This window comes from Paroedura picta, chromosome 8 (assembly GCF_049243985.1).
Source record: "Paroedura picta isolate Pp20150507F chromosome 8, Ppicta_v3.0, whole genome shotgun sequence".
NCBI lineage: Eukaryota > Metazoa > Chordata > Lepidosauria > Squamata > Gekkonidae > Paroedura > Paroedura picta.
The window spans coordinates 102199532-102225168 of record NC_135376.1 but is presented as its reverse complement, the minus strand read 5'-3'; the positions used below and the strand labels follow the sequence as shown (position 1 = coordinate 102225168).

The 25637-nt window shown below is 48.3% G+C and overlaps 2 protein-coding genes across 2 annotated transcripts in view; one reads left to right on the top strand and one right to left on the bottom strand.

Moving 5' to 3' along the window:
- HELLS (helicase, lymphoid specific) overlaps window positions 1–21762 on the top strand; it is a 28022-nt gene extending 6260 nt beyond the window's left edge. The window contains exons 9-21 of the mRNA XM_077351083.1: window positions 1894–2037; window positions 4258–4454; window positions 6095–6191; window positions 9709–9870; window positions 11212–11357; window positions 12539–12677; window positions 15159–15242; window positions 15320–15439; window positions 17319–17435; window positions 18312–18471; window positions 19713–19803; window positions 19979–20055; window positions 20962–21762. Of these exons, the coding sequence (XP_077207198.1) occupies window positions 1894–2037; window positions 4258–4454; window positions 6095–6191; window positions 9709–9870; window positions 11212–11357; window positions 12539–12677; window positions 15159–15242; window positions 15320–15439; window positions 17319–17435; window positions 18312–18471; window positions 19713–19803; window positions 19979–20055; window positions 20962–21056 (1629 nt within the window). The 3' untranslated portion in view covers window positions 21057–21762. The remainder of the gene's footprint in view (window positions 1–1893; window positions 2038–4257; window positions 4455–6094; window positions 6192–9708; window positions 9871–11211; window positions 11358–12538; window positions 12678–15158; window positions 15243–15319; window positions 15440–17318; window positions 17436–18311; window positions 18472–19712; window positions 19804–19978; window positions 20056–20961) is intronic.
- A 748-nt stretch (window positions 21763–22510) lies between these two features.
- PDLIM1 (PDZ and LIM domain 1) overlaps window positions 22511–25637 on the bottom strand; it is a 29880-nt gene continuing 26753 nt past the window's right edge. Inside the window, exons 6-7 of the mRNA XM_077351085.1 lie at window positions 23923–24040; window positions 22511–23005 (exon numbers count right to left, since the gene is read on the bottom strand). Of these exons, the coding sequence (XP_077207200.1) occupies window positions 22819–23005; window positions 23923–24040 (305 nt within the window). The 3' untranslated portion in view covers window positions 22511–22818. The remainder of the gene's footprint in view (window positions 23006–23922; window positions 24041–25637) is intronic.

Genomic DNA, 25637 nt, shown 5'->3' with positions numbered 1-25637 from the left:
TGATACAGCCCAAAATGGCATTTGCCTTTTTTACCGCTGCATCACACTGCCTGCTCATGTTTAGTTTACAATCCACAAGTACCCCAAGGTCTCGTTCACACACAGTGTTACCTAGAAGCGTATCCCCTATCCAGTAGGCATGCTTTTCATTTTTCTGACTCAGATGCAGAACTTTACACTGATCTTTATTAAATTGCATCTTGTTCTCATTTTTCCATTGTGTTCAGATCTTGTTGAACTCTGCCTCTATCTTCCGGAGTATTTGCCAGTCCTCCCAATTTGGTGTCATCTGCAAACCGCCCCTCCACCCCCTCATCTAGATCATTAATAAATATGTTAAAAAGTACCGGGCCGAGCACCGAGCCCTGAGGTACCCCGCTACTCACCTCTCTCCAGTCTGATGAAACACCATTGACAACAACTCTTTGAGTGCAGTTCTCTAACCAATTCCCTGTCCACCTGACTATCTGAAAATCCAGATTGCAGTCCTTCAATTTATCCATCAGAACATCATGGGGAACCTTATCAAAAGCTTTACTAAAATCCAAGTAAATGACATCAACCAAATTTTCCCAATCCAGCAAACCTGTTACTTGGTCAAAAAAGGAAACCAGGTTGGTCTGGCAGGACCTGTTGGAGACAAATCCATGCTGACTTCCTTGGATCACCAAATTGTCCTCCAGATGTTTGCAGATTGCTCCCTTTAATATCTGCTCCATTATCTTCCCCACAACAGAGGTCAGAGGATGGGACTTAATTAATTTTTCATATAAATTTGTTAAACATTTATCAGGTGTTATGATCATATATGGTCATGTTGACCTCCCCCCCCCCCCAAATGGCCAATTGTGGGCTTGGAGGGGATGGGAAAGGGAGGAGCCCTGGGTGAGGATGTACACCGCTCTGCTTCCGAACCATATTCTGCACGATTGCGCCACTTCTGGGGTTTCTCAATGCCTGAAGAACATTTTGAGGGTTTCTGATCAATAAAAAGTGTTTGAGAAAGGCTTATCTAAGGTGAAGCACGATTGGGGTGTGCTGTAATGCAGCGGTCAGCAACCTTTTTACAGTTGCGCACTGTTGCCAAGGAGTGGAGGGAAAGGGCAACCCGGGGGCACTGCGCACACACGGCAGCCCCGCACAAACGTGCATGTGTGGAGCTGCTGTACATGCACAGAGCTGCCGCGCATGCACATTTGTGCCAACGTGGTAGCTGCACACATGCGTGTTTGTGCCTGCCAGCAGCCGTGCTTCCCTCTCCCCGCCCCCCAGACCAATGACCCCTGCTGTAAAGGATGTACTAGTGATCACTCCCTGGGCACAGGCTTTAGAGGTCAGTCTGAGCATGTGGCAATTCATTTTGAGGTCTTTAAATACTCTGGGGTGGTGTGTGGGAGGCCACGGTGATTATTGCAATGAAAAGTTAGAATTCTAGAAAAACACAGAAATTTTGGAGTTTTTCCTACCAGCCACTATAGACTGCAATATAGATTCCCAATATTTTGTATTCATTCTATCGATTGATGGAGCTAGATTTGAGCCCAGCAATACCTAGAGAGCAACCAGGTGTTTGAGGGATATCAGCTATTGAGAATCAAAGCTTTTGTCAAATCTGACCCAGGACCTTTGACTCCAAAGCAAAGCATATCCCTTGAAAATCTTGTAGGTGTAGCAATCGTATCTTGCAAGCTTTGTTTAGACTACAATTCCCAGCATGCTGGCAGGGGCTTATGGAAATGGTAGTCCATGGGCATCTGGAGAGCCACAGTTTGGCCACACCGGTTTAGAGCATCAGACCCCCATCGTAGTGAGTGAATCAGACTGAATGCCTAAACTCTAAGGAAGGACTTTTTCCTGTGTTACATTCTAAATCATTGTTCTAATTTTTTAAAGGTTCCAGTAATGCTGTATCATGGCACCCAGCAAGAGCGACGCATGCGGCTTCATAAAATTAGAAAGAGGCATGGTTCTCTGAACGTCCATCCTGTGGTCATCACTTCTTTTGAAATAGCCATGAGAGACAGACGTGCTCTTCAGGTGTGTTCGACATAGTGGTTTAATCAATACAGTCCAGTGGGATCCCTGATACGATCCCAGATGTGCATAAGCTCTCTCGCTGTATGGACAGGTTTAATGTGAATGTGCTCTTAATACTCCGTTCCTTGTTGCTTTGTATACATATGTTTCAGTAGTGCTTTGATTCAGCTTAGAGTATAATAATATTCATGTTATCCACCCTGAGCCGGTCCAAATGCTCAGGGTGGATAACATGAATAAAATCAGTATACAGTTGAAACCTTAAAATAATTACCATACAGAAATATGCCCTCTAAAATTACAGACATGGGAGTCCTCTAGTAGGGAACCGTTCTTCTGCTTTCTTCCCCTCCTAGCAGTGAGGCCAGCTATTTTGGTGGGTTTTATTGTAGGCCTCAACATGAAGCCTGAAACTGACGAGATCCTGCAGGGCCCTGCTCTTTCTTGGGAGCTCGTTCCAGCAGGCTGGGGCCAGGAACAAAAAGGCTCTGGCCCTGATTGAGGCCAATTTTACCTCTCAGGCCCAAGACTCTGAGCAGATCCTGATTTGAAGATTGTAGCACTCTTGGGGGATTATAAGAGGAGATGGTCCCGCAGATACACTGGTCCCAGACCGTTTAGGGCAGGGGTAGTCAACCTGTGGTCCTCCAGATGTTCATGAGCTACAATTTCCATGAGCCCCCGCCAGCAAATGCTGTATTTGCAGTATTTGGGACATCCCTGTGTAGATTGAGTTGCAGAAGTCTAATCTGGAGGCGACTTGCATGGGTCGCTCTAGCTAGGTCAGGCTCTGAGAGACAGGGTACAAGCTGCCCACTTGAAGTAGAGGAAAAATGCCAGGTGGGCTGTCTTCATGATTTGGGCATCCATCAACAAGGTGGGGTCCAAAATCATGCCCAAGTTCTTGATAATGAGCACTGATGGCAATTGCACCCTTTCATGTGCTGGGAACTGTATCACCCGTCTCTACTTGCTGGCCCTGCTAGACAGTTGGTCTGGGAGTGTTGACAGGTGGCCGTCCATTTACAGGGAAAGCTGTGTGTCCTCCATATAGAGGACACCCCAGTCCGAAACTCCGAATCAGCTGGACAAGCCTGTAGATGTTGAATTGACTAAATTATGCAATCCTTACCAGAAGTGGCCAAGGAATCCAGGTCAATGCCCAGATATTTGAGTTTGGAAGCTGTTAATTGGGACCATTTTGAAATCGATGGGTCAGCAAATATAAACGCAACCAGGCTGGTTGGTGGCCAAGGCTTCTTCGGCGTGTCCCTGACAGCAAACATGATAGATAAAGCTCTGGTGGGCCAAGGATGTAAAGGCTGCTGGTGGGGGGGGGCAGAAGAATTGGGGGCCGGGACAGTTTTCCCAGTGGCCCCTTTTCAGTTTTTCTATTGGGAAATAGATGTCCTACTTTCTCTTTTTGAATGAGAGGAATCTTGACTATTCCATGTGTACAACTGGAAAGTGTCAGAGGCTTCTCTCAATTTACCCAGTGGAAAAAAATGGGAAATTTTCTAGAATACTTCCCATAGGCATATAAATAAAAAACTTTTTGAAGTGTAATTTTGCCAACAGTTGGTATGCTATAATGTGTTCAATGATATATATGATATTTTCTGATTTCAGCTTTGATTTTGTTCCTCTTTATTTTTTCAGATGGCCCATACTTTCTATTTTATTTATACCGCCCTCCCCAAAGGCTCAGGGATATCAAATTAAATATGTCAGATCAATCAGTGAAGGTTTGGTAGGATTACAAATACTTCAATTTTTTAGTAAAAAAAATTATAATTATTATTTTACCCTGCTTGGCTGTACTTGCCTCTTATTGTTATGCCAATAAAGGTTTATATATATAAATACTTCAGTTTTTCTCAAGCTCTTTCTGCCACTCCCCAAGTTTAAAAATTGCGGGGAATTTTACATGTCTGGCTTTTCACAATCAAGAGTCCTTTGGGTTGATTCTGTCTTGGCCAGTATCCTGTTTACCAAAATGGCTGTCCGGAGGGCATTTGAGGCAGGAGTCGTTCCTTCTGTGAGCTTCCATCACAAGGGATTCCATGACCTTCTGCCTCTAAAATGAAGATTCCGTATGCTAAATTCAAGCTTCTTTGTGAAGTGCAGTATCCGCTACAATACATGAAGGGGAATAAAAGTAATTGTGCTTTCATTTGTGCTTTAACCCCCTTAAAATAACCCAAAGCTTCTTCTCTTCAGAACCTCTACTGGAAGTACTTGATAGTGGATGAGGGGCACAGGATTAAGAATATGAACTGTCGTCTCGTCAAGGAATTAAAACAATTTCGGACAGACAATAAGCTACTGTTAACTGGCACTCCCTTGCAAAACAATTTGTCTGAACTTTGGTCACTACTGAATTTCCTGCTACCTGATGTCTTTGATGACTTGAGAAGGCAAGTAGCCATGTGCTTTTTCATAATGGGGCTCCACATGAGGTGAGGTGGACCTGGCCTCAAACAGGGCCAGGGCTTTTTCAGCCCTAGCCCCTGCCTGATGGAATGGACTCCTGGACGGGCTGAGGGCCCTGACGGAGCTATCACAGTTCTGCAGGGCCTGTGAAATGGAGCTCTTCCCCCAGGCATTTGGTTGAGACAGCCCCCCCCCCCCCCCGGTGCTCTGATGCCCTACTCCATCATCCCTGATACAGAACAGTCAGTTGGAGGCTTGGTGGGGGTTGCAGAGAGGGATCTTTTGGGGAGGGGGGTTCTTAATTATGCTTTATTGTTTTGCTGTATTTTGTTGCTGGTGTAAGCTGCTGTGAGCTAGCCGGCTTAAGAGCAGTGGCATAAAAGTTAAATCAGTAAATAGATCTAAGCTTCTCCTGGGGTCTCTAACATGGTGCCTGTGGGGGCCATGGGACCGGCCAGCGCTTTTCCTGATGTCTGCCAAGAGTTCTTAGAGTGGGGAGGTCAGAGGGGACACATGGGCGATTAATTCAGGTTGCCATGCAGATTTTTAAAGATTTTACGGTGGCAACAGCTGCCACCACAGCACAAGGACTTTTAATTCTTCGAGTGAAGGTAAGCTTGCTGTTTCAGAATTCTCAAGGTGCTCACAGGCAGAAGAGGGTTGGGTGGACTAGACCTACCAAGTGCTTAGAACCTTATTTAGATGATTCGGAATTCCTAGACTGCCTTTCCACCAAGTAAGACCCCTAGTGAGTTTTGGCCAGGACTGTTGCAGAGGCCCACATTTTGCATGTCAAATGTGGTCTCTTCAGAGACCTTCAGTAGTTCCGGAGGGCCTGCACGAGCTGTTCCACCAGGGCTATGGTTGAGGCCAGGAAACTAACACTGAGAAAGCGCTGACCTCCCACCTCACAAAAACTCTGCTCACCCAACAGGAATGGGTTCCCTCTGCAAAGTTTTTAAGAAGGCAATTTAGCAATATAATTCAATATAATGTAATAAATATATTTTAATTTAAAACATTCAAAAACTTTATCAATGTAAAATATTGTTATTATTGACTTGCAAAAGCAAGTTCTGGAGCTTATCATTGGCAAGTAGAGTAAATCAGATAATGTGAATGTAAACAAATTTTGATAAAATAGTCTAGACCAGTGGTCCCCAACCTTTTTATCACTGGGGACCGGTCAACGCTTGACAATTTTACTGAAGCCCGGGGGGGGGGTAGTCTTTTGCTGAGGGACATTGACGTCGCCTGAGCCCCTGCTCCGCTTGCTTTCCCGCCGGCCCCCCTGACTTCCCACCGCCCACTGGGGGGCGCTGCCAGCAGCAGCTGTGCAGTGCCATGCTGAGGGGGAGCCCCTGCCATGGAGGCTGCTGGAGAGCACCAAAGGTGAGCTGGTTGCAGAGTGGCAGGGCAGCCCCCGAGGCAGCACCTGGGGAGGAGGATGAGGAGGAGCCGCAGCCCGGTACCAACTGATCCACGGACCGGTACCGGTCCCCAGACCGGGGGCTTGGGGACCACTGGTCTAGACAACTCTTCTTACTGTAGCAGAATTTTTTTAAACATGGAAAACGTGCGTCTTATTTTTGTTTTAAAAAAAATTACTGTGTTTTCCTCCTAGCTTTGAGTCCTGGTTTGACATTACCAGTATTTCTGAAACTGCTGAAGATATCGTCGCTAAAGAAAGAGAACAGAATATCTTGCACATGCTGCACCAGGTATGGGTTTTCATAGATTAGGTGAAAATACATTCATAGTACATCTTCGTGGCTTCTGGCAACCCCAGGGAAGGGGCCAAGCGACCCCAAATGGGGTTGCGACCCCCAGGTTGAGAACCACTGCCTCAGACTGTATCAACTAAGCATCTCAGATCCACGGCACAGGCAACAGTGGCTGGATGGTTTAATGGCTTGGGTACAAATTGAAGGCTTTGAGACAAGAGACAACCAGCCACGATGCTGCAATGGAAGCTGATCTTGTACTGCTACATCATTCTTGGCTAATCTCTCCCTGTGGCACCCAGAATCAAGATTTAACGTAGAGGCCGTCCCTCAAGAGTAAACAGTTAATTGGTGATCACAGATATGCTTATGCATCGGCCTTTTGGGCCGAAAAGTCTCCGAATCTGGTCTGATTTTGGCACAGATTAGCTGAAAATGACCAGAATTACAAAACCCCGTTGCTTTGTGTGGCCGAATCATGGCTGTCCGAATGGCCAAATTGTGAATGGGTGCAATTAGGCTGCTTTGGACTCTGCCATCGAAGTTGTCTTGGGAATAGTGAGTTTCACCAAATGAGGATTCCTTAAGGCAGGCTTTCTCAACCAGGGTTTTGTGTTTCTTGGTAACCCTGGCAGGGGGTTTGGAGCAGGTAGCAGTCTGATGCTCTCCCACTATATCACAGCTATCCCCTAGAAGGGGATAACTCTACGCTGCCCCCCCCCCCCCATGCCTTTGAGATCCTCACTGATGCCTCAGTGTTTGGCTGTGAAACACATAGGGATGGTATTGTCAAACAGGCTACCTGGTCAGACATGAATTTAGACTACAAATAGACTGGAGATTCAGGACTATGAGACAGGCCCTTGATTGTTTTGTCCGCGTGATTCAACAGCATTGGGTCCTCGGGCCTGTAGATAACTCCATGGCAAAACTGAGGAGACTGTGCTTGGTGGACACAGGTTCCTTGAGGGAATGTCTTGAGGCCACAGTGCTTGCCTTCTACACAGTATGGCACCTGGTTCATGTCTCTGCTGCCCTCTACAGCCCATACACTGAATTGGATTGATCAAGGGAAGATTGGTCAGTGACCTCAGTTGCACACAATTGTCATTACTGGACACCCTAACCGTAGCTAGAAGCCCAGCGCGGGAAGCACATTGCTGCAGGAGGCTCTGCAGGTTGTGCTCTGGGGCGTCACTGGATTCATAACATGTGGGAGATCCTTTTCCGTTGTGGATGGAATGGATGCCTCCCCCCCCCCCCCCCATGGGAACATTGTAGATTTCTGGAGCATCCTGTGGGCCAAGTGAAGGGTACTTCCCCATTCCTGGAGGACTTGCCTAGATGCGAGTTCATCCATCATCTCTCTGCCAAATCGGAATTCTTGCATAGGGATCTCCGCTATCCCCTAGTGATCAGGCAATTCTGACAGCCTGTTCTACCCTTTACTGTAGAATATTCAAGGCCTCAAGGTTTTGGTGGCCAGCCCCAAACCTTCACCTGCCCATGCTTTCAGCATGCCTCGGAATGTTTCTAGGCTGGACAGTGGATCAGTGAGTTGATAACTGCTAAAGTCCATTTTTGATGCTTTCCCTGCACAATATATACTTGTTAGAGATTCTTCTGTCCTTGCCTCTGATGAGGCCAAGTATTCTGAATGAAATGGTGGCATTGCATCCTCTTCTCTCTATTGTGTTAAAACCAAGCGGGGATTTATTCCCCTCGTGGTGTCTGTGAGCGTAACTCCTAGGTCAAGAGATCTGGCCGGTTTTTCCTCACATCTAGATCGGTAGCCGACAGAACTCTGCATACAGGAGATGTTCTCGCAGTCCTACTTTTTTAGTTTCATACAGCGGGATGATCGAGGCAATACAAGAATCTCTTGATCACCTTACTGACCCATGAGAGGGCAGAAAAGCCTCGATAAAGTCATTGTCCTGCGGGATGATGTTATTCTTTAACATGGCTTAATCTCTGCATAAGACTCGGAAAACCTTTATTGGCGGACACAATCACAATCCAAGGAAACAAAATGGGCTAGACAAGACTACGTTCCTGCACTAGCAAACATGCAGTAAGTTATTCATTTGGATCCTGCTTCCAAGGGCATCCGCTGCTCTGGCAAGTTTAATGGGATCCTTTTCTGAAAGCATTAATGTGATGATGAAGGATTTAGAATTGGCTTTGGAATTTAAATCCATCAAATATTGACTGGATTGGACACTCCAAAGCAATATGTGGTAGTGTGTCTGGGAATTCACAGCCATGTATACAGAGTCTTTTGAAGGTGGGAATCTGATGGAATCTTGCCAGGACACAGTTGAGGGAAAGGAGTTGATTCTGGCAAGAAGGAAGACCCTCGTAGCTCTGCATAAGGCCATGTTGGTGTCTCTCAGCATTACATACATACTCAGAATTTTGTTCTGCAATCTTCGTGCTTGATGTTGCTAATGGGCATCTGCAGAGGGCCAACCAGGTCAAATGAGCCACACTCTTCCCCCCCCCCCCCCACTATGCCATAGAGGTCAACTCCTGGAGAGAGACTGCTGTGGGTTGAGCGGTACTTTAAACTGTTTTCTCTGCTGTTAAGCCCACGCCCACCTCCATGGAGAGTGATCTTGCTATTCTCCCATTTCGGATTGCACAGAAGCCATGAAGATGAGCACAAGGTTGCCTCTACCTGTAACCCATCATTCATCAAGTGGTCTTCTGTGCAGTCACACAACCCTTTCTCTTTCCCCTCTGTGAGCCGATGCTGATGGATGGATTTACCTGGTCCAGCAGCAGGAAGGAGAACTGAGGGAAGAACACTAACTCCTACATCACGTGACTTTTGGTGGGAGGGGTGAACACTCTTGCGAGGTTCCAGAAAATTGTTTTAAGCTTGCTAGCTTCTTCTCCATGGCAGGCCTGCGAAGGCACAGACCCATGTGCGACTGCACAGAAGAACACTCAATGAACAATAGTTACAGGTGCAACCTTGGTTTTTTTTTCATTATTGTCTGGAATTCCACTTTTTTCCTAACTGTTTATGCAACAGAACAAAGTTTGAGTCCAGTGGCACCTTTAAGACTAACAAAGTTGAATTCTGGGTATCAGCAGCATGCACATAAAAACTTATAGCCAGAATTCAACTTTGTTGGTCTTAAAGGTGCCACTGGACTAAAAATTTGTTTTATTGCTTTGAACCTATACAGCAACCTACCTGAACCTGTATTTACAATTGAATGTGCTAAAATGAGCTTTCCAGCTCTTGTATATCTACACATGATATGTATCCCCATGTGCTTTAGCATGCAGTATCCCAACTAATGTTCATGCATAGGTATGTGAAAAGTATATTTGCTGAATAATTGGGCCAGTAGTAAAAATGTGCAGTTCTGTTAAACAGGCTCTGTGTCTGGTGTCAGACTAGGATCTGGGACACCTGGGTCCAGATCTGCAACCTGCCACGGAAGCTCACTGGGTGACCTTGTGTCAGCGGGAGACCTTATTTTTTATCTTTACATTCTAGATTTTGACTCCTTTCTTACTGAGACGACTGAAATCTGACGTCACTTTAGAGGTTCCTCCCAAGCGTGAAGTTGTTGTCTATGCACCTCTTGTAAAGAAACAGGAAACTTTCTACACTGCGATTGTCAACAAGACAATTCGGAAGCTGCTAGGGGATGACCAGGTATTTGCCATGGTGCTCTTCTGACACGGCATCTGAGAAGATGTAAGCGTGTGCCATGCGGTTATGGAGATTTGGGGGCTTAGAAGGTGAGGGATTTGAGCAGGGTATGATGCCTTTCAAAGTGGCCATTTTCTCCAGGTAAACTAACCTCTGTTGTCTGGAATTCAGTTGTAGTTCCAGATCTCCAGCCACCACCTGGAGACTGGCAACCTTAGCAGCTTACATTCCTCCATGTGAAACTAGAGCTGTTATGTTTGTGAAGGTATTTGCAAAGAAATGCTGCAGCACTAGCATAGCCTAAGCACAAATTCTTGCATGTCTGTGAAGCACAGGTGGTTTTTATACTACCCTTTTCATTACTCCAAAGAGTCTCAAAGTGGCTTCCACTCGCCTTCCCTTCCTCTCCCCACAACAGACACTCTGTAAGGGAGGTGAGGCTGAGAGAGCTCTGAGAGGACTGCGCTTTGAGAACATTGGTGTGGAAAGTGTTCAGTATGTAAATATATGGTTGAAATTCAACAATGCACTCACTCTAATGATTTCTTAATTAACATCAGGGATTTTATAACATGTGATTCCAAAATGGTTATATACATGATTAGATGTAAATGTGGTCTGGCATATATAGGTATGTCATCTAGAGCAACCACGGCCCGGTGCTGGGCCGCAAAGGCCCTGGCACTGGGCCGCGGCTCCCTGCCTCTGCAGGGCCGCGCTGGGTCACGCATGCACGTTTGCGGCATGCACGGCCGGAAACGCGTAGGCGCGGCACTCCCGCAATGTGCGCATGTGCAGGAGTGCCACACATGTGTGGCCTGCGCGGCCAGGCGATCGCCCTCACCACCGCCGCCAGTCCGCAGCCTGAAAAAGAGTGTGGACCACTGATCCAGAGCACTAAAAATAAGAATGATAAGAATTCATCTGCCCCCCCCCCCCCCCGACATCACAGACCTCCTTCCACATTCTGATCCCAACTGTCCCCCCTACGGGCTCTGTTTCAAAATGTCTATTGTATTCTTAATTGATACTGTTAAATTATTGTTATTCAATACTGGTTCTTACTATACTGTTATATTATAATTATTCTTATTACGGTTACAATGTGTACCCCTATGTTTTATGTAAACCGCCCTGAGGCTTCTGGGGGGGGTATAAAAATATAATTAATTAATTTAAAAAGTGATCTACCATTGAACCATGCCCCCACCCGGCCTTTATAGAAATTAGGAGGAGCCCAGTGGATGGTTTCACTCGGCCTGCTTGGAGAACAGGGCGCCCTGGTCCTGATTGCTTCCCACTGGAACCTGGAAAGGGCAGTCATGGCTACTTTTCTTTCCTCAGGAGCCAGTGGTTGAATTGAACTCTGCAGGCAGACCAAAGCGTCGAAGTCGGAAGCTGGTTAACTATCGTGAGCATGCTGAAGACGATTTCACTGATGAACTAGAAGTACTGGTCAGCAAGAAGCAAGAGGAAGTTGAAAAAGAGAGGTGCTTATTCTCAATGTGGCTTCATTAATTTACAGATAAACTTTACACTAAATCTGGTGGCATCTTTGACAGCTAGTTTGCTGTTAAAATAACAGGCTAAGGGCTTAGCAGGCGGAGAGTGAGCATTGTCTGTCCGAGGCAGGGCCAATTGGGCCTCGGACAGGCCTTGCCCACTCAGGACTTCGGCCCAATCAGTGGGTCCACAATCCTGGCAGGCCCGCCCTTCCACCCCAGCCAGGGGCTCTGTTGCCCCTGGATGCTCACCAGGCCACATGTAGAGCCTTAGGGGTGCGGGTGCGGACCTCCATTCCTGTTGGGCTGGGAAGCCAAGGCAGTGTGTGGGCTTCCCAGCCCAACAGGAGCCGGCGGAGGTGGGGGGGAGTCTTTCCAGGAAACCTCCCTCCTACCTACGCCCCCTCCTAACCCTCTTCCCTGTCATTTTAAAATGGCATCTTCATCGTAGCTGGGAGCCAGCTCCTGCTCATAGCGCCATTTTCGGCGCTTGGGGAGGGGGGGAGGAGGGAGGCTGCCTTTCTTTCCTTCCGTCTTTCTTTCCTTTCTTTCTGCATTTCTGTCTGTCTTTTTTCTGTCTGTCTTTCTCTTTCTGTCTCTCTTTCTGCTGCTCTTTCTGTCATTCTGTCTGTCTGTCTCCCCCCTCCACTAACCCGCTAGTGACCACTGCATTCCTGACTGCAGTGGGCTTTTTTACTAGTTTAAGAATAACTTAGGTCTTAGAGACAGTTTTTATGAAACTGAATTTTGTACAAGTAAGATAACAGTGTATCAACAATTTGAAATAAGTGTGTCTTGAAGAGTTGTGCTTGTGGACTCTTACAAAAGTCCCTGAAGTTAAGAGCAGAAGCAACACACACATGAAACTGCCTTATGCCGAATTAGACCTTCAAGGTCAGTGTGTTCCTGCAGACAGGCAGTGGCTCTTCAGGAGTCCCAGGGAACGTCTTCCCCATCCCTTGTTGCCTAATCATAGTTCTTTAACCCGGAGATTCCAGGGACATTTTGCATGCTGACCTGGGGGCCTTTTTGCAACCTGGGACATTTTGCATGCTGAGCTGATGCTTTCCCACTGAACCCCGACCCTGCTCCAGTTTTCTGTATCAGCTGGTTTTGATCTGTGTTAGTCATACTCATGGTATCATGCTTATGAATTTGTCATTTGTAAGGCCTGTGATAGAAATTAACATACCTTCGGATTCAGAGATCAACCTGAAGCTTCAGAACATTATGATGCTATTAAGGAAATGCTGCAACCATCCGTACCTCATTGAATATCCTCTGGACCCTGGCACACAACAGTTTAAGGTAATGCGTGGCTAAGAAGTGAGCATGCTTGTTCTGATTTTCTCCTGTGTGATTTCTCTCTGACTGATTTGACCTGTGTGGGTGTGCCTGTCTCTTTTTGCAACCAAGAATACTGTAGTGTTTCATAGATGCTTATCCCTAAAGCACCTGCATTCACTAAACATCAGAGGCCCTAATCCTCTGAATCCCAGAGCCAGGAAGCAACATCAGGGGAAGGCCTTGTCCTCTGTGCCCTGTTGTCGCCCCTCCATAGGAACTGCTTTGTCCCTGTGAGGGAGAACGCTGGACTAGATGGCCCACTGGTGAAAATGTAATTTTATGTAAGCATTCCATGAAGAGCAGTGTGTCAGGGATGGGTGGAACCTCTGCCTGCTTTTGCTGGCAGCCCCACAACTATGGAACAAACTCCACAGGAAGGTGCGCCTGGCCCCCTCCCCCTTTTGATCTTCACAAGGCAGCTGCATTTGATTAAATTGTCCCAAATTTTAATTTTAAAAATATGTACACTATTTTATCTATTTTAATTACCCTGTAAGCTTCCTTGAGTCCTGTAAAGCAGAAAGATGGCTAATAAATGTTTCAAATAAAAAAGGGGAAAGGGGATTAAATCACCAAGATTTCTTCCTTTAGCCACCTTCCCTCCAGAGCAGCTTGAGCTGGGCCACGGAACCTTCTCTTCAGCTAGCCTCCTTCCCTTTTTAACAGAGCATGCTCTGTGTTGCCCAGGTCCTCCCCATTCCTGCAAGAACTCTGCAAAACATTGGGCTCCAGTTGGAGAGACTCAGAGACTTTAAGCCTCCCCCAACCCAATGTTATATAAAGTTGTAACCCACCAAAAAATAGATTGCATCACCTTCATCTTTTAACACAGTATATTAGGAGCGTTTGAAGTTGTCTGCTCCTTTACTGCAGTCTGGAGTTAACACAAGTGTGTTTAAACAGGGGAGGCAAAATGTACTTCACAACCCAAAGTGCAGCAAGAAGACCAGGCTAGAATAGGTCAGGAGTTGGAATGCTGCACGGCTGGAGACAGCTGGGTATAGTGCGGCCTTTATTAACTTTTTTACCATTGTGAAATCCCTGAAACATTCTTCAAGTTTCAAGAAACCCCAGAAGTGGCACAATTGGGCAGAATATGGTTGGGAAGCAGAGCTGTGGACACGCCCACCTGGGGCCCCTCCCCACCCCTCCAGGACCATCACTAGCCATGGGGGGGGGCAGGTTGACATGACCATATATGGTGATATCACCCGATAAGTGTTTAACAATTTTTTAAAAATATATCAACTCCCACCCCTTTGAGAAACCCTTCCAGGGCCATCAGGAAGCCCTGCAGCCCTCCAGATGTCAATGGACTACCATTCTCATGAGCCCCTGCCAGCGTTCTCATGGGAATCGTAGTCCATGGACATGGGCCTCAGTTTGACTACCCCCGCCCTAGAGTTTAATGAAACGCTGGTGGTTAAGAACGGCAGCCTCTAATCTAGTGAGCAGGGTTTATTCCCCCCCCTCCTCCACATGCAGCTAGCTGGGTGACCTTGGGCTGGTCACAATCCTGCCAGAGCTGTTCTCATGTAATTTAAAAATACATGGCAGGGAAAAGCATGCAAGAGAATAAAACCAACATTGTGGGGGCAAATCCCACTGAAGCAACATTATTTTAAACTGTGTAGCATAGCCAGTCAGAAACTTCCTAGGGCAAGAGCCCCAGTGGAACCAGAATATATAGCGAGTCATCTCTTAGGCCAGTGGTCCCCAACCTTTATTAGGCTGGGGACCGGCAGGGCATCGGGCCGTGCCCGCGGGGACCGCGCCCGCCACGCCCGCGCGGGCCACGCCCACGCTTCTGGTCGCGCCCGCGGGCCCCGCCCGCGCGTCGAGCCGCGCCCGCGAGCCGCGCCCGCGGCTCGGGCCACGCCCGGAAGCCACGCCCGCGGATCAGGCCGCGCCCGCGAGCCGCACCCGCAGATCGGGCCGCGCCCGCGGGCCTCGCCCGCGGATCGGGCCGTGCGGGCGCGGCCTGCACGGGTGCAGCCCGGCCCTGATTCCCTCTTCCCGCCCTCCCGCAGTAAGTAGCTTTCCGGGCCGCAAGCTTGCGGCCTGGGAAGTTTTTTACTGCGGGGGGGGGCGGGGAGAGGGAGCTGCGGCCCGGCGCCATGGCCTTCGCGGCCCGCAGGTTGGGGACCACTGTCTTAGGCAGTTTCAGTTTAATGACTTATACATTTTGAAGCCAGAAGCCCCTTAAGAAACCAACAAAATGTTCAGGGTGTGAGCTTTTGAGAATCTAAGCTCCCTTCGTCAGCTTTCAAGAGTCCAAAGCTCCTTTTGTCAGAAGGCTGATGAAGGGAGCTTTGACTCTCAAATCCTCTGAAGTCTTGTTGATCTCTCCAAGGTGCTTCTGGACTCAAATCAAGCACTTCTACTGCAGACCAGCACAGCTACCCTCTGACATGGATCTCATTCTGTTTTTCTGACCTCAAGGTCGATGAGGATCTAGTGAAGAACTCGGGCAAGTTCTTGCTCTTGGATCGCATGCTGCCAGAGCTAAAGAAACGGGCACACAAGGTATCTTTCATTTGTTGTGTCAGAACATTATTCAAAATACCTTGCGTGAAAGGTAATTAGTCATCTTTATTCCGTAGGTGTTGATATTCTCCCAGATGACCAAAATGCTGGACATCTTAATGGACTACTGCTATCTGAGAGACTACCAATTCAGCCGCCTGGACGGAACCATGTCCTACGCAGAGAGGGAGGAGAACGTAGGTGACGCCTTCCCCAGAAAGGCCTTGGCAACTTCACTTGCAGGTTCTGGCAGGTTTTAACTTAGGGTAGATTTCCAAGTGCAGAGAGCAAGAAAGTCCTGGATCTCCTTGATGCTAGTGTAGCCCACCCCTTCTGTTTAGAAAGAACCAAGCCATTTTGTGAGGACAAAATACTGCTGGTATGTGATTGGGGCCCTAAGGAGGGCAAAGCTGCCTTGTCCCTTCCCCAAGCATAGGGGTCATCTGCCACCTTAAACCAACAAGCTCCCCTGCTGGATGTCTGTGAGGTGGCAGCCTGATAGACAGAGGACACGCTGGTGAAATATTATGCATTAGATCTTCAAATGAGAAAAGTGGCAGATGTGGGCAAGGCCAGCCAGTGGGGTTTAGTGGCTAAGAGCGGCAGACTCTTAATCTGGAGAACTAGGTTTGATTCCCAACCCCTCCACATGCAGCCAGATGGGTGACCTTGGGCTAGTTACAGTTCTCTTAGGGCTATTCTTGTGGAGCTGTTCTGTTAGAGCTCTCAGCCCCACATGTCTGGAAAAGGGGTTTGTAAGATGATCATAGAATCATCGAGTCGGAAGGGGCCACACAGGCCATCTAGTCCAACCCCCTGCTCAACTCAGGATCAGCCCTAAGCATCCAAGAAAAGTGTGTATCCAACCTTTGCTTGAAGACTGCCAGTGAGGGGGAGCTCACCACCTCCTTAGGCAGCCTATTCCACTGCTGAACTACTCTGACTGTGAATTTTTTTTTACTGATATCTAGCCTATATCGTTGTACTTGAAGTTTAAACCCATTACTGCGTGTCCTCTCCTCTGCAGCCAACAGAAACAGCATCTTGCCCTCCTCCAAATGACAACCTTTCAAATACTTAAAGAGGGCTATCATGTCCCCTCTCAACCTCCTTTTCTCCAGGCTGAACATTCCCAAGTCCCTCAACCTATCTTCATAGGGCTTGGTCCCTTGGCCCCAGATCATCCTAATCGCTCTCCTCTGTACCCTTTCAATGATGTGGGAATCCTATTGTACACGCTCTGTTCCAAGGAGAGATTGACCCCATCTCCTGGCGAGTAGCTTGCTAATGGTCCTAATGTGGGACTGTATGAAGACAGGAAATGAAAAGAGTTGGCACTTACCTGTAATTGTTCGCTGAGGTCTTAGCTGGACACAGTCACAAACTGATGCTGGTAGAGCTTTCATGTAGCCGTCTGTTATCCAGGCTAGCCCAGTCTCATGAGGGCTCAGGCTAAGCAGGATCAGGCCAGTCAGTCCATGGATGGGGCACCAAAGGCAAGGACTGCTGTGCTGTAGAAGACCAGGGCAGGTCACCTTTTCTTGTTTCTTCCCTTGGAAAGCCTCCATAGGAGGAGGAAGGTTGTAGGGTTGCCCTGACTCGCTTGTGCTTTTTACCTGGCCTTACAGCTACCACAGTCACCTGCAGCTGCAGCTGAAGGAAGCTGAGAACCAAAGCATGCTGGTTTGAAAATCGGACATGGCTTTCTAAGAGCCATGGTGGCATAGCAGTTAGAGTGCTGGACTAGGGTCTGGGAGACCCAGGTTTGAATTCCCACTCTGCCAAGGAAGACCTTGGGTCAGTCACACACTCTGAGCCTAACCTACTTTGCAAGGTTGTTGTGACGATAAAGCAGAGGGAGGGGAATGATGATGTAAGCCCCTTTGGGTCCCCATTGGGGAGAAAGGTGGAGAAGAATATAAATGAAGGCAGTAAAATAAGTTCTGTGGTTAAAGGAAACTGTTTCCCTGAATGTTTCAAAGGACAATGTGACTTGTGTTTCCCATTGGGTATTTGCAGTTGGCTTAGAGGAGTGCATCCTTCTTTCCTTAAACATACTCTTTTGGTCTTTTGTAGATGCACAAGTTTAACACGGATCCAGAGGTTTTTATCTTCCTGCTGAGCACACGGGCTGGAGGTCTTGGTATTAACCTGACGGCTGCCGACACAGTCATCATTTATGACAGCGACTGGGTACGTTTCCCGTGCTGTGAGGCCTCAGACCAGTGAATCAGACACACAGGGCGCCTCAGGGACCCCACATCAAGCTTGGGGCAGCTTCTGAAGTATTCTTCCTGTGCTGTGCAGTGATGGCTTGGAGGCCTTATTCTCCCTCTGTGGAGGCCTTCCAAGAAATGCCTGCCTGCCTCGGTTCATGCAGGCCCGATGGCAGAGCTCACAGAAATAGTGTGAGGTTCAAGAGTTGGTGTTTCTGAAACCCAAAGTACAGCTAAACAATTCTGTCACTGACCTTAGACGGTTTCTGGCAGCCGGTACTGATTTTTCATGGATTATTTTAATATAGCTGATATTTGTGTTTAGGTTGTTGTTTGCTCTAGGTCTGGGGTAGGCAAACTGTGGCCCTCCAGATGTCCATGGACTACAATTCCCATGAGCCCCTGCTAGCGAATGCTGGCAGGGGCTCATGGGGATTGTAGTCCATGGACATCTAGACTTCTAGAGGGCCACTGTTGGCCTACCCCTGCTCTAGGTGATACTTTGTCAGTGGGCTTGTAGGTGTTTTTGAAATCAAAGTTCTATAGAAACGCACCACCCAAAAGCAGATAACTTTCCACCTACGCTTGGGTCAGCCCTCCTGGGAAATGTGCAGCATGGACCGGCCACGTCAGATACAGAGGGGATTGGAGGAAGTTGCACTGAATCTTCTCCTTAATGCTTGGGATCCGTTCTTGGCGATGCTGGTCTTCTCAGATGGTGGCAGGGCTTTGGGGTTCCGGGAGGAAGGTCTGCAGTGACAACACCGATCCAGAGAATCCAGCAGAAGTATAGCGTGAGGTCCAAAGGATGGTTTGCATCCTGACCCCCTTTGTGCTCTTTTCTCTGCCTCAGAATCCGCAGTCGGACATCCAGGCCCAGGACCGCTGCCACAGGATCGGCCAGACAAAGCCTGTGGTTGTGTACCGCTTTGTTACCGCAAACACCATTGACCAGAAGATTGTGGAGAGAGCAGCAGCCAAGAGGAAGCTGGAAAAACTGATCATCCACAAAAGTTAGTGAACCCGTCGGCCTCAAAATGATTTCTTTGGCCTCATGTCAGAGCCGTTGCCCTTTCAGAGCCTCTGGTAGTTCTGTCCTCTGGACAGCCCGGCTGAGCCTCTCTGAAGCTGAGCCAAATGCGCTTGCTGTATGGCCGGCACCAGTGTCCCAACATCCGTGGGGAGGAGCTGATGGTCTTCTTCTCTGTTGAAAGAAGGGGAGGGAAGAGCACTGAGAGCGCCAGAGAGGGACTAATCTGTTGGGGAAACGACACTCCCCAAAGATGCAAGATTATGTGGGGGCAGGGAGGAGAAGGCAACTCAGTCGATGCTCAGCTGTTTGAAATCTCTGAAGGCAAGTAGTTTGGAGGGGGGAACAATTTAGAGCCCCCCCCCACAGGGCAGATGCCACACAGACCTGAATCACATGATGGGATGGAACTGAATTGTTCTCTGCGAACCTTAAATCTTTGCATCACTAGCTTCTCAAGAGTCACAGGAATTCACGTGAAGATTTCTTTCACAGAATGGAAGTTGATGCTGAATTCTGAGCTTATAGAAAGCAGTTCTTTATAGGGGGAGATAACATAAGTGATTTTCTTGGAGACAGCCTGAAAGGGGAATCCATTTGTCACATGACCTTAGAATCATAGAGCTGGAAGGGACTACCAGGGTCATCTAATCCAGCCTTCTGCAGAATGCAGGAAAGTCACAACTACCTGCCAAATTCCATACCCATATGACCCCCCCCCCCCCAATCTCGAGAATCCCTGTCCAGCCTGGCCTGGAGGAAATTCTCCTCCCACCCCCAAAGTGGTGATCAGCGTTTTCCTGGGCATGCAAGGAAGGGCTACAAGAGCCAAGTATTGACGCAACCCTCCCTGCCCACCCACTCACCATCTGCCTGAGTTCATAAAATCAGCATTTCTGTTTGATGGCTCTCCAGCCTGTGCTTAAAAACTTCCAAAGAAGGAGAACCCACCACCTCCTGAGGAAGCCTGTTCCACCTTGAGACACAAGATCTTGCATGTCAAAAACATATCTTCGAGGCTTCCCCTTGCCAGGGGTTATGCTTTGGAGGTCTGAGTGAAAGATGTTGCTGCTAGTGCTGCTCTCTGGTCCTTGCCTGTGTCCTTGATCATTGTGAGGAGGGCATTAAGAGAACCTGTGGTCCGGCCAGCAACATCTCAGCGGTGCTGTTAATACTGAGCTAACACACAACGTGGCAGGGTAATCCCCCTTGTTTGCCTTCCAGATCAGTTTAAAGGGGGCAAGCTTGGAGTGAACAAGAGCTGCTTAGATCCCAAGGAACTACTGGAGCTGCTGCAATCCAGAGACTATGACAGGTCAGTTCCCCTCATACGTCAGAAGCTAGCTATAAGAAGAGCATTCTTGTTCAATCAAGACTGTGGCTTCTTTGCACAGAAAATGTATTATTTGGGGCGGGGGGAGCTGCAAGAATACATTCTGATGGGGGATTTTCATATTTGTCCTTTAAATGTGTCCCCTACATGCTATCAGGGAAGTTAAAGGATCCAGAGAGGAAGTAATATCTGACAAAGACCTCAAGCTACTGCTGGATAGAAGTGACCTGCTTGGTAAGTCCAGACTATGTTTCCTATTAGCATTGAATGACTCCAGCAGCTCATTTGAAATGCAGAGCGCCACGTGTAGCGGGAGGGCAACTCTGTCGGAAGTGGTCGGGTGACACTGTGAAGGCACCTCCCATCGTTGCCCTCCTGAAGGCAGCGATTCTTCAAGATGGTTGTAATTTTATCCTGTGGGTTATGATCCTTCATTGAAGCAAATTTTAATTCTGTTCAGCCAACTGAATAAGATCTGGCCCAGTTCTTCCCCCATCTCGCTCCATTTCAAACCTCCCCGTCCCCCCAGAGTCCTTTTCTAATGCTTCTGACATCCATGTTCAGCTTACAGCCCAGCATTTAAAAAGTGTCACACTGAGGTTTAAAAGGTGGTTGAGCTTGATAGGGAAAATCACATGCTTAACAAGGAAGCATCATTCTTTGTCGCCAGTCACTCCTCCAGGATCTGGATGGGCTCAGATTGCCTGCCTCAAAGATGACATGCACACCTTGTCATTCATCACTCATCAGTCCGGTACACATCGCTTGAGTCTTCTATGTATATAAAAAAGGAACGCCTTTACTCCAAAACTGGGATTTTACTGTTTTACGGGATTTTAGATCTATGTAAAACGGCACAAGCCAGTTGATTCCAGGAGTGGCGGTCTAAAAATTTTAAAATAAATAAACTGCTGCTACTGCGGCGGCCCTCCAGATGTCCATGGACTACAATTCCCATGAGCCCCTGCCAGCATTCGCTGTAGTCCAGTTTGACTGCCCCTGTGCTAGAGGGACAGGTAAGCGTCTCTTGATGCACTTGCCTTGGGCCAGAGGCGGCTCTTTTGTTGGTTGGCAAGTTTGACTGCAGGGGCTGCGGAGTAAGGGTCTCTGCTTTAGACCTCTCTTATTTTAACTTTCCAGATCAAATGAAAAAGCCTGTTCCGCTTAAGCAGAAAAAAGGGGTTTTCACCGTATTGGAAGCCACAGAAGACGCCACCGTAGAAAGTATGCTTTGAAAGAGGCACCCTTTGCTTTGGGAGGATGCCACACACACACACCCCCTGCAGATCTGAACTCAGAACCCTGCCAGAGACGGACACCTTTCCGCATTCAAGACTGGTTCTGAGGAGAGGAGACCGAAAACGAATGTTACTAAATCCGCTTAGTTCGTAGCTTTTAGGGGGATCTCCTTGATAAATAACTGACATTATTTCTCTGGCTTTTGTTGCACGTGTTAGGCTGCTTAATAAGTATGTACAGTTCTCTGGAAGTCGTGCTAGAAAAGCACTTGCTTTTAAAACAATGTTTTGATTCCTGGGGGGGGGGGGGGGTCCCTTGTGCCTTCTGTGTGAGGCGTAGCTAGCTTCTTGGCCTGAGGGCTGAAGAGAGAATGTTCGCTTCAAGGCAGCAGCTTGTGTGCGGCAGGGAAGGGGGGCCACGGCAGAGAGACGAGGTCCCCGATTGGAGCGTTTGCTTTTAGAGGTGCCGCTGAAAAGGGGGCTCCCAGCAAGACCTTTCCTGAAGCTTCTGTTCCTTTAGCCACCTTTCTGGGACTTTGTGGGGGTTTTTAAGTCAGGGTTTTGGGGCTTCGTATTTCTTTTCTAATGCTTTAAGGACCAGAGCTCTGCAGCAGCTGGCCTGCCCCACCCACACTTGCTGCTCGGCATCCATTTCGGTCCTGCTGCATTATGCAAAACAATAAAGACCTTTGGAGAAGTTGAAGTTCCGTTGGTGCCTCTTGGCCTTTAGCAGCTCTGCAGCTTTACAGAAAGCAGGGCAAGAGTTTTGCCTACTCTTTTTGCACATGTGTTACGATGTTGCCGGAGCTATTCTGTTTCAATATGAGGAGTTTTGCAAGCAGCAGCCTCTCCTTTTGATCCCTGCTGGAGTAGCAGAAACAGAACTCAGTGTGGCTATTGTCGTTAGTTGCAAAGTCTGGTCTGACCCATCGCGACCCCATGGACAATGATCCTCCAGGCCTTCCCATCCTCTACCATTCCCCAGGGTCCATTTAAGCTCCCACAGTGCGGCTATACGCTGGTGATTTTCAACACGCATCCATACAGCATGGGCAATACCTGTTTCAAGTGGTCCTCCTCCTGGGATACGAAGGGGGTGGGGTGTGAGGACATGGTGCTTGCCGCTGTTTCCCTCTTAAGGCAGCCAAACCAAACAACCCCTTCCCCACTTCTGCCACCGTTGAAGTGCCAATGGGTTTTGGAAGTGAGTGTTGTGTGCATGTAGGACTAAGTAAAGACGCTTAAAACCAAGAAATGAAATCCACAAATGACAATGAGGGCTGTGTTATGCACATAAATGTGTAGCCTCTCGGGGGGGGGGGGGTGTGCATTCTTGCTGGACAACAAATTTATCCACTCCTTTCCCCTGAGACCGCTGGAGAGCTCATCTATGGAATGCCTCCAGCCGCTATCTGAGAGAACCACACACACAAATAAATGACCAACGACCCTTTGAATCAGCCACTTTATTGAATCCAAAAGGGAAGCTCCGGTGTTGTGGCTTGGCTCTGCAGAGGAGTGGTATTCCCTGGGGGGCAGGGGAAAGAGTGGCATCCTGAAAAAGAAGGCAGTTCCATTGAATCTATCATGTTTGTTTTAAAAGTGCACTTGTTACACTATGGCAGTGGTCTGGTAGCAGCCCCCAACAAAGTCCACTGGTGAAGCTCTGCTGCTGAGTCGTTCTGTGGCTGAAGCAAGCCCCAGGCAGGGGTAGTGGTATTCTGGCGTAGGTCAGGGGAGGGGGGGTGAGGCACCCATTTCACTTGGGAAACACCGTGACCACCTCATATCCCTCGGGAGGCGTGGCCCGCTCACGGGCATGCTTCTCGCAGTAGATGTGCTCCTCCACAAAGAAGTGCCCTTTCTGCTTGAGGTTGGTTCCACAGTCGCTGCACACGTAGCACTCAGGGTGGCGACACTTGTCCCGGAGCTTTACAAACACACCTCTGGAGAAACAAGAGGACCAGAGTCAAAGGTGAGGAGGGCCTCGAATAGCAGAGGACAGAACTGTGCAGATTGGTTCCCCCATTTCCCTAGATTGCCATCAAATGACGGCTGACTTACGGGGGCTGCCAAGGCCTTTCAAGGCAGGAGGCCTTTGTGCCATGGCCCTGGTCCGCCCTCTAAGGCCATCCCTGCTCAGCTGCTGAGGTACAACAGGGAGATCAAGCTGGCCGGGGAGAGGAAGACCAGTCACAATGGAGTCCTCTTTCTCCTCACCCGTTTTTACTTTGGGCCTGCTGGCAGCTGTGCCTCATGCTGAGGGAGCAAGGAGGGCACCACCAAGTGCAACCCAAGGAAAACTAGGCTCCTGCCAGGTGATCCATCCTGATTCTTGGGTGTCTCTGTGGGAAACCCCCAAGAATCAGGATGGATCACCTGGAAGGAGTCTAGTTTTCCTGAGATTGCTCATTCCAGGACTTCAAACCAGAACATGAAACATCTCCTGGGCCTAGGCCAGGGGTAGTCAAACTGCAGCCCTCCATATGTCCATGGACTACAATTCTCATGAGCCCCTGCCAGCAAATGCTGGCAGGGGCTCATGGGAATTGTAGTCCATGGACATCTGGATGGCCAGTTTGACTACCCCTGGCCTAGATGATAAGTGCCACTGCAGGTGTCTGTCACCGTGCTTGGTGGCCTGCAGGGCATTTGCTAATAAGAGGAGGTCTTTTGTGGTAAATTAACGCTGGTGCTGACTCATGATTTTTCCAGCCCAAAGTGAGATAAGCATGTGAGTGCTTGCAAAATGCCTCAGTTTCTCACCCCATGGCCTGCATGCAAGGGACTGCTGAAATACGGTGCATCTGTGCAGTCAGCAGGCATGCTGGGAACACCGTTTGGAGGGTGTGCCGATACTCACACAATGCCGGAGCCACACTTATCGCAAATGGGCAGCTTCTGAGCAGTTCCGATCGACGCCACGACTTTGGTAGTTGGCGCTTTGACACTTCTGAATCCAGAAGGCTTGTCCGGATCTCCTGGAAACATTGGGACCCCACAGATTAGAAGAGGAAGCCACAGCCTGGGAGCAGGAAGGCATCCCCGCCGAAGGATAAGGCAGGCAGCTGAAACACTTCACCAGGCGTCAAGAGACTGTCAGGCCTGGGTCCAAATTTTGGTGCCAGTTTTTGCTGATGACCAATTTGGAGTAATCTTAAAAGGGACACCTACCACTTCACTACACACACACACCCTGCAATTTGACCAGAGATTGGTGTCTCTTGTAGTGTGGGTTGCTGCTTTTAAGTGTATCATTCTGTTAATGACTCAGGTGGTCCACAACAAAATCACTGGAAGCCCAGCATAAAAAGACAATTGGGCAGCAGCAGCTGGTGATACTAATTTAAAATCACCATCAAAGCAATTATGAAAGCCTCTATAAACAAGTTGCAATCTCCTCCAGAAAAAGAGCCAGGAAAAAATAGTACTCAGCACCTGAACTTTACTAATTGTGGGAAGAGACTTCTGGAGTGAAGAGAGGGCTGGGCCAATGAGTGCCATCCACTTTCCCTCTGTGATTTGGGGCACCTGATAAGGTTTCTCCTGCCTGGTGACAGGATGGGAAGAGGCAGTGCTTTTAAAGGTACCATATATACTCACATATAAGCAGAGTTTTCCAGCCCAGTTTTTAGCACTTAAAAGACCTCCTTGGTTTGTATGCCGGTAATTAATTAAAAGCCTGCCCCCAGCCAGCCAATCGCAGCATTGCGTTTGCAACCTAAGCTCTTTGCAAGTGAGCTAGTGGCCTCCAGTTAACCTTTGCCTTGAGCTAGTGGCCTCCAGTTAACCTTTGCCTTCTGCAAAGATCTTAAAAACTAAGGTCTTTGCAAGTGAGCTAATTGCTCCCAACTAACCATTGCCTTCTGCAAATATCTTGAAAGCTTACTCTGGCAGCTTGTAGGACATCAATGGTTTGAGGGATTCTGATATCCCCCCCCCCTTTTTTTCCTAATCATTTCTTCCAAACTATTCTTTGGTTTCTGGGGGTGGGGTGGGTTTTGGGGGTGCTTTGGGATTTACTGTTTTTTCAGTGTTTCTTCTTTTACCTGAGGGGCAGCATTGTTTGCCTTTTCTTCTTGGGGTTGTGTTTCTTTTAAAAGTTGATTTTTACAGTTCTTTCTTTCAGTGTTTTGTTCTGGGGGGCACTGTAGCCCCCAGTTTGGTAGCTCTTGTACTTGTTGTAGTAGGTTGCCAACTTTGGGTACTATTGTTCTGCTCTGGTTTGCTGGCCTGGGGGGCACTGTTTGGTTCTCCTGCCAGAGCTGTTCTCACAGAGCAGTTCTGTCAGTGCTCTCTCAGGGTGTCTGGCATCAAGAGAGGCAATTGTAAGCTGCTTTGAGACTCCTTTGGTTAGTGAAAAGCGGGGTACAAAAACCAGCAGCTATTCATCCTCTTGACTTTTCTGTATTTGTTAGGAGGGAGGCTGGATGGGAAAGCCTGTGATGATGGAGCATGCATTAAGCACTTAGGCCAGCCTTAAATTTACCTGTAGCCTGCTGCAGTTCCCACCCTCGGCTTATATGCAAGTCAATAATTTTGCCCATTTTTGTGGTAAAATTAAGTGCCTCAGCTTAT